Raw genomic sequence first — 8,881 nt, forward strand, 5'->3', positions numbered from 1 at the left:
GCACTAATGTTGGAATGTGATCTTTATAATTTTGTTTTTGACACACAATCAATTTTTTTCTCAAATGTCAAAATGTCAAATGTTAATATGAGTGGATTGTCTCTCTCCACGTGGAATGTGAATGGGTTGTGGCACCCCATAAAAAGAAGGAAGGTTATTTCTATTCTTAAGCATGAGAAATATGATATAGTGTTTCTTCAGGAAATGCATCTTTCCCCACAGGAAGCTGAAAAATTTGGGAAGATATGGGGTGGACATGTTTTCTTTAGTGCTGGCTCAAGTAAGAGTAGGGGAGTCATTACACTGATAAGGAATCATCAACAATTCAAATGTCTTAAACAGATTAAAGATAAATTAGGAAGAGTCATTAATGTTTTTAGCAGCAATTCAGGGGCAAAGGTTGATTTTGGCTAATATTTATGCATCTAACATTGATGATCAGGGATTTTTTATAGATCTGGAAGGGATGTTGCAAGCCACTGGCACCCCTCATGATATAACACTGGGAGGAGACTTTAATCTTTTGATGGACTCAGTCCTTGATAATAGTGAAGCAAAAGTGTGCAAGCCCCCTGGAGCAAGATTGACGCTTCCCAAGATGTGTGGAAATCTTGGTCTTGCAGATATTTGGAGACTTTTGAACCCATCTGGTAGGGACTATATCTACTGACTTTTATCAGTCCATGAGATTTATTCTAGAATAGATTTTTTTTTATATCTAAGTCCCTCATTTAATCTGTTGTTGATTGCTCAAATGGAAACATTTTAGTCTCAGATCACGCTCTGGTGGGTTTAGAGGTGCTGCCACATATGGAGAAAAGGAAATCATATAGCTGGCGCTTTAATGTATCCCTTTTGGGGGGCCTGCGTAGCTCAGTGAGTATTGACGCTGACTACCACCCCTGGAGTTACAAGTTTGAATCCAGGGTGTGCTGAGTGACTCCAGCCAGGTCTCCTAAGCAATCAAATTAGCCCGGTTGCTAGGGAGGGTAGAATCACATGAGGTAACCTCCTCATGGTCGCAATTAGTGGTTCTTGCTCTCAATGGGGCGAGTGGTAAGTTGTGCGTGGATCACGGAGAATAGCATGAGCCTCCATGTGTGGAACCTCCACGTGTGGAGTCTCCGCGGTGTCATGCACAGTGAGCCACGTGATAAGATGCACGGATTGACAGTCTCAGAAGCGGAAGCAACTGAGACTTGTCCTCCGCCACCCGGACTGAGGTGAGTAACCGCGCCACCATGAGGACTTACTAAGTAGTAGGAATTGGGCATTCCAAATTGGAGGGAAAAAGGGATAATAAATAAATAAATAAATAAAATAAAAAATGTATCCCTTTTGCAAAATCTTGAATTCCATCAAATGTTAAAGGCTGAAATCAGTGTTTATATGGAGACCAACTGGTCCTCAGTATCCTCTGTGGGCGTGGCTTGGGAGGCACTTAAGGCAGTTCTTAGGGGCTGGATCATACAGTAAGCCTCATTCACCAAAAAATCCAAAGCACGAGAACTCGTGGAGTTGGAAGGGAATATTAAAAGTGCAGAGGCAGAGCTGAAGCGCCGAATGTTGTCTAATGGCCTCAGAGAATTGACCCGATTGAAATACAGATATAAAACTATTTTGTCACGGAAGGTGGAGTTTTGGCTATTCAGGGCAAGACAGTCATACTTTGAGTCGGGGGATAAGGCAGGAAAACCCCTGGCTAGATATATAAAACAGAGAGAGTCTATTTCTACCATTCCCTCAGTGAAATCTGCTGGTGGTGAAATATTTACCTTGGCCATTGTTATTAATAACGCTTTTAAAGAATTCTATCTTGATCTTTATAGTTCTACATCTTCGTCTACTGATGAGGATATTAGAAGCTTTGTGGAACCATTAGAACTTTCTAAACTGAAGGCTGAGCAAAAACATTCTCTTGATTCTAAGATAACCTTGAAGGAGCTTGGCGAGGTAATTAAGGCCTTGCCTACAGGCAAGGCTCTGGGGACAGATGGCTTTGCCACTGAGTTTTTTAGATCTTATGCTACAGAACTGGCTTCACTTTTTCTAGAAGTTTATATGGAATCATTAAAGAATGGAAAGCTTCCGCCAACCATGACACAAGCCCAGATCAGTCTGATTCTTAAAAAGAACAAAGATCCAAGCGAGTGTAGGAGTTACTGTCCAATTTCCCTGATCCAGCTAGACGTTCAAATACTGTCAAAAATTTTGGCTAACCGATTAAGTAAAGTTATGACATCTCTTATACATATAGATCAGGTGGAGTTTATTCAGGACCATAGCTCTTCTGATAACATTAGTCGTTTCATCAATATCATGTGGTCAGTGGCAAATGATCAAACTCCGGTCACTGCCATCTCACTTTATGCAGAGAAGGCATTTGATATGGTAGAATGGCACATAAACTTTTGCTTTACGCAGATGATATTTTATTATTTGTTTCCGACCCTACTAGATCTATGCCTTGCCTCCACAGAATTATTAATTCCTTTTCTATGTTCTCAGGATACAGAGGCAATTGGTCTAAATCTGAAGCTTTGGCTCTGACAGTGTACTGCCCGGTAACGCCTTCAGCCGTGCGCCTCCCAGTGGACCAAATAGGGCATTAAGTATTTGGGTATTTTATTCCCAGCAAATTTGTGTGATTTAGTTAGAGTTAACTAAACTCTAATTTTGACCCTTTAATAAAAAGGTTTTCGAGTGATGTGGGCAGGTGGACTTCATTACATTTATCGATGATTGGAAGGTTAATGTTGTTATCAAAATGTATTGTATTCCAAAATTCAACTACCTGCTACAATCTCTCCCTGAAGATATCCCCCTCTGTTATTTCAAGCAATTTGATAGCATAGGGAAGTCCTTCATTTGGACTGGGAAACGTCCCAGATTACATTTCAAAAAGTTCCACAGGCCGATTGACAAAGTTGGGCTAGGCCTACCCAAGATTTTGTTTTATTATTATGCATTCGGTCTCCACCTGAGAGAGCCAGAGTGGATTGTGGGGGAGGTTAATGCACTCGGTGACCTATATGAGAGTGGAGTGTTGAGACCTTTGAAAATTTGGTTTTCCCAGATTTTGGGATTCCCAGATCTCAGTTCTTTAGGTATTTACAGCTGCGCCACCTGCTCTGTACAATTTTTGGGAGTAGTATACACCCCCCTAAAGTGGCAGATCTGTTTCTCACCCACACCTATCATATCACTTCAGAAGACATGAATAAAACCACTAGAGTCTTATGGATTACTTTTATGCTGCATTTATGTGCTTATGGAGCTTCAGAGTTCTGGCCACCATTTACTTGCATTGTGTGGACCTACAGAGCTGAGATATTCTTCTAAAAATATTTGTTTTCTGCAGAAGAAATAAAGTCATACACATCTGGGATGGAATACTTTAAAACACTGAAGTGTGTGTCCTCAAAACCGATTTTTTACAAGTTTGTGCAAAATCATTTTTAAATTCCATGCATAACGTCACCTTGTAATATAACATATGCTACTCTAAAACTAACAATCACTGTTTATGAACGTGAGCAGTAGTGAGATTTATTCTTGACCGTACAACAGGTAACAGGCTACAAGAATCTCAAAAACAATTCTCTCTCAAAATATTTTTTGTTTCAAAATTAGTTCAAACACTCATAAGAGTAAAAACTAACAAAAACTTAAGTGAAAGGACAAATTTAAAATAATGGTGTGATGACTAATTTGGGTTACTAACATGGGTTTTACTGTAGAGTCTCTTTCTTACAGGACAGTATTCCTTTTGCAGTGATTGGCAGTAACATCCAAGTTGAAAGCAAATGCAAATGTTTAGAGACCGCCAGTATCCCTGGGGTGTGGTGGAAAGTATTTGGACTCTAGTGTAATAGTGTTGTGTACAGCATTCTAGGCTGAGAACAAACACAAGATCCCTCGGTGACACTTTACAAGGTTAATGCATCAGGTATCATGAACTAACAATGAAAAATAATATTTTACTGCATTTTACTGCATAATATTTTCTTTATCTTGAAGAAAAAAAAAAAAAAATTCTGTCATTGCTTACCCTCATGTTGTTCCAATCCATATGACTTTTTTCTTCTGCGGAACACAAAAGGAGATAAAGCAACCAGAAGTGTCATAAAAGTAGTCCATGTGACACATCCATCATACACCAAGTCTTCTGAAGGCATACGGTCACTTGTTTGATGAACTGGCCGAAATGTAAGTCGTTATTCACTCTCAAATCAGATCAAATTATTGATGAACTCAAATGATGTATAGAGCCCAAATCAAATATGGTGACAGATAAATAACATCAAACATCATCGGTACTTGTGTCATAACGTTTGGTCATGAGATGCGTAAGAACCAATGAGGTTTGATGTTAAAGGAATATTTCGGGTTCAATACAAGTTAAACTCAACTGACAGCATTTGGGGTATAATGTTGATTACCACAAAAATTAATTTTGACTCATCCCTCCTTTTCTTTAAAAAAAGCAAAAATCAAGGTTACAATGGAAGTGAATGGGGCCAGTTTTTGGAGGGTTTAAAGGCAGAAATTTGAAGCTTATAATTTTATAAAAGTACTTGCATTAATTCTTCTGTTAAAATTAATGTATCATTTGAGCTGTAAAGTTGTTTAAATTGTCATTTTTAGTCATTTTAGGTTTGTTGACATTACATTGTCATGGCAACGAAGATGTAGAATTGGCTATAACTTTACACAGAAAAAGTAAGTGATTTTATCACATTTTATCACTTTACAGCTCAAATGATACATGTTTATATCTTGTGGCTGTACTTTTGAAAGAGTGAGTATTTTAACGTTTATGTATTGGCCCCCATTCACCTCCATTGTAAGTGCTTCACCGGAACCCAGATTTTTGCTTTTTTTAAAGAAAAGGAGGGACAAGTAAATTTGATATGCTATTCCTTTAAAGCATATAACCCTATTATAGGGTGTTACCAATGCCTCTCTGTGTGCCCCCATACATAATTTATTGTTACTACATTCTTTCAGTGGAGAACCCTGCTCATTCTGTCTTGAAGCTGTTGAACATGTTTGAACACACACAGAAGATTTTACATTTACATTTATGCATTTGGCAGACACTTTTATCCAAAGCAACTTACAGTGCCCTTATTGCAGGGACAATCCCCCTGGATCAACCTGGAGTTAAGTGCCTTGCTCAAGGACACAATGGTGGCAGCTGTGGGAATTGAACCAACAACCTTTTGCTTACCAGTTCAGTGCTTTAGTCCACTACGCCACTACTACTCCACCTGTTTGAAGGACATAACACAGGAAACCCATTACGAGAACTACCGTGCTCAGTGCATCCATAATATGAAGTGCACAGTGGTCAGGGAGAGGAAACACAGGGCAGTGTAATGCACACACACATGAACATGCACGTTTGGTAAAAGAATCACTCAAGAATCTTACATAGATATAGTTTCGAATCTACTGAAGAAAGCTAGCAGGCATTATCATCTTTGGAATCGTTCATGCAGAATGTGATTTTCCATCAGTCTGTTCTGTTTTTTAATTTTTTCAATGCAAACTTACTGTATGCTCGACAGACGTCTTTGACAATTGCGCCACATCTTGCTGTTAGCATTTCACACAGGAATGTTTTTTAGACGCCATGTCAAGTTAAAAATCTAATTTATAAAATAAATGCATTGTTTTATTCATAGTGCTGCATCTAGAACGTGTTTGGTCTGAAGGGATGCCAAGACTGTCTCAGTAGTCAGGGCTATCGTCAGGAGGGACTAACAGGAGGCTTGTTCTGGGCCCCACACAGGAGGGGCCCGCTAAACCAGAATTTTCATTCCTGAGCCCATGTTTTAAGCAACAACGGCATCGGTGGTCAAAGTAACAGTGTGGCTATTTATTAGTAGCGTATAAATGCTCAGATGCTGTGCTTGGTCTTGGTCCTCATCTGTCATCACTGATTGTTTCCTTTGTGGATTATCCTGCTGTGTTTCATTGGTTCCACCCATCCAGTCTATGTAACCAGCTGAAACAAAGCACCTCAGATCTGCCTGTGCCTCTGGTGCCTGTGGACAGTGAAACTAAGCACCTTATTTGGTAGAAAGATGAGGAGGTAATTAAAACTGGCTCCCAGTGTTTTCCTTGGTTTTGCAAATTTCGATATATGGCCTTTTTAATTGTAACGGAATATTATCTTTCTACAACCTCAATTCCGAAAAAGTCAGGGCAGTATGGATAATGCTAATAAAAACAAATAGGAGTGATTTGTAAATTCGATTCACTCTGTGCTGTATTGAAACTTTTTCGGAAACGGGGTTGTACATACTGAATACTGCCTTTTTTAAATAGTAGGCTAAGTTAAACATTTCAAACATTTGTGTATTAAATTGTCACATAAATAAATATGAGGGGGGGGGGGGGGGGCTATTTTACATTTTCAATTACATTTTGTGTCAAAATGTCTTAACTTTTGGCATTCCAACAAATAATGAGTCAAGAGAGATGTTAAAATTCAGGGCTGATATTATTACTGGTTCTTTTATCACTCTGGAAAAGACAGGTTGAGCATTGTAGGATACAAGACACAGTGCAGTGTGCTCTGTTGTAAACTACACATTTTGGCAAATGTAGTTGGTCATTCAGATGTTCTTTACATAAATACAGAATATCTGCACTGTAAATAAGTGATAACGTGCAAATGGTATCTTAAGGATCTGTTTCTAACTGATCTAACACTTAAAATTAGTTTTGTTGGAGTAAACTAATGTATTCAGGTTGACTTAATATTTTTGACTTGAATCAAACCACTTAATTTAGATGTCACCATATGACGCACATTTTAGGTATACTTTTTTCAGTGTGGGTGCTCTATGCAAAAATACAGAAAAATTGCATACTGTGCAGAGGATATGTACCACATACTGCAGCTGTAGTGGTACTTTGTTAGCATGCTGTTCCGAACATAGCAAAAGTCTGCTAAGATTAGCTTTTCTTAAATCTTTCCAATGGGTTTAATTTTTCTGTCACTCAGGTTTTCCATTATCCTGTTCTGACATTTGTACCATAGGTTTTTTCCCTCAAAATAATCGTGTTTGATGTTATTTTTCTTTGTGTTTCTGCAGTTGCGGCAAATGCAGGAAGTACTACAGAGGATTCAAGAACAGATACGTCACGGACATTAAGTGTTACAGTTCTAAAACGTATCTATTGATTAAAATATGGTTCAGATGGAAATATGAGTAGAGATGTCTCAGGTTTAATGTGCAAGTAACAGCAATGAATAATACATTAACTGTAAATGTATTTTGCTTTAGTATGTGTATGTAAGGAATGTGTTCCCAAATTATTAGAATTCATAATAATCAGAAAAGGAATGTATGGAACACAAAACGTATAGCACATTGTTTAGGTGACAAGGTGAAAGACTTTTATACGTTTACATTTTTTAATTGAAATATTTATATTAGAAAACACTATTGTGTTACAGATGAAAAACGACCAGTACAACTGACTTGTAATTGTCATAAGATTTATTATGAATCATCATGTTTTGTAGTAATCTAGTATATTTTATAACTTTTATTACTATTATTTCATTTAAACATGGTGGACAATTCGATCTTAATGCAGCCCAAAATGTACAGGCGATATATAACTTAAACTTTCTCCATAGGGAAAATGCACAGTTTTTCATATATTTATATATAATATCAATGTAGAATGAGGTCTAACGGTCCCATCCACATCACACAGTATGATAATACATGGTCCCAAAAATGAAAAAGGGGAGGGATTAACATTTAAACAAAACAAAAAAATGCAATCTACATGCAAAACCAGGCATCAGTATAACCCTAAAATACACACATATATGTGAATGCGTGCATATACCTCACATATACACATACATCCATATACATATATACATAAAAAAAAAAAAAACACACTAATACATTTCACAAAGATTAGGCAATTATTTTTTTTTGCTCGTTGGTTTGTTTTTTAAACAAGTGTGAAGCACAGTATGTATCATTCCATCTTCACATCCCCAAAAGAAAAAAAAAAGTCAACACGTTAAAACAGAAAATCCAAACTTCAGATTTGGGGGTTTTGCAGCTGGTAGAGGATGTTAAGAGCAGAAATCACAGTGTTCCATTTAAAAGTGACATTATAAAGCAACAATATTGATACTAAAGCAATAATTCACCCCAACATTTTAATTATGTCATCATTTACTCACCTTCAAGTTGTTTCAATTCACATTTATTGTATGGGAAAAAAGATGCAATGAAAGTGAATGGTAACTGAGGCTAACATTCTGTCTGACATCTCCTTTTGTGTTCCATTGAAGGAAGGAAGTCATACGGGTACTCAGTGAGTAAATGACAGAATTCTTATTTTTGGGTGAATTATCCCCTAAACATGGTGTACTTAACTCAAAAGTAAATCACTGGGTTTAGTCAGGTTAACAGGGTAAGACGGCTAACTTTGTTTGCAGGTCAAACCATGTGAGTGCATTCAAAAAGCAACATTAAGAATGACAGGCCATCTTTGAGAGAGGCATTACACTGCTATTTGTAAAGGGGTTTTTAACTCTGATATCAAGAGTCTTGTTTGCAATAGAAAACAGCATAGCACCTCTTAGAGCCAAATGCTTTTGCACAAGCTGCCTACCACAACAGTTTACACAATTATGCATAAAAATAAAAGCAACAAATGAAAATGGTTGCGCAGCATGTAGGCACTACATGATGAACATAAAATAGACACATATAACAACACCAATTTACACTGGACTATTTTGGCCACATTAAATAGCTTCTATGAATGCGTGCACGGAATTTGTTTGCGCATTTTAGTAGGCAACGTCCACAATAATACATTTTTGTTTGAA

At 37.5% G+C, this 8,881-nt stretch overlaps 1 protein-coding gene across 1 annotated transcript in view; it reads left to right on the forward strand.

Annotated features, from left to right (window-relative positions):
- LOC127430804 (septin-4-like) overlaps positions 1–7,286 on the forward strand; it is a 28,219-nt gene extending 20,933 nt beyond the window's left edge. Inside the window, exon 11 of the mRNA XM_051680881.1 lies at positions 7,110–7,286. Within this exon, the coding sequence (XP_051536841.1) occupies positions 7,110–7,169 (60 nt within the window). The 3' untranslated portion in view covers positions 7,170–7,286. The remainder of the gene's footprint in view (positions 1–7,109) is intronic.
- The last annotated feature ends 1,595 nt before the right edge of the window (positions 7,287–8,881 follow it).

Source organism: Myxocyprinus asiaticus, chromosome 40, assembly GCF_019703515.2.
Source record: "Myxocyprinus asiaticus isolate MX2 ecotype Aquarium Trade chromosome 40, UBuf_Myxa_2, whole genome shotgun sequence".
In the NCBI taxonomy this organism is placed as follows: Eukaryota; Metazoa; Chordata; class Actinopteri; order Cypriniformes; family Catostomidae; genus Myxocyprinus; species Myxocyprinus asiaticus.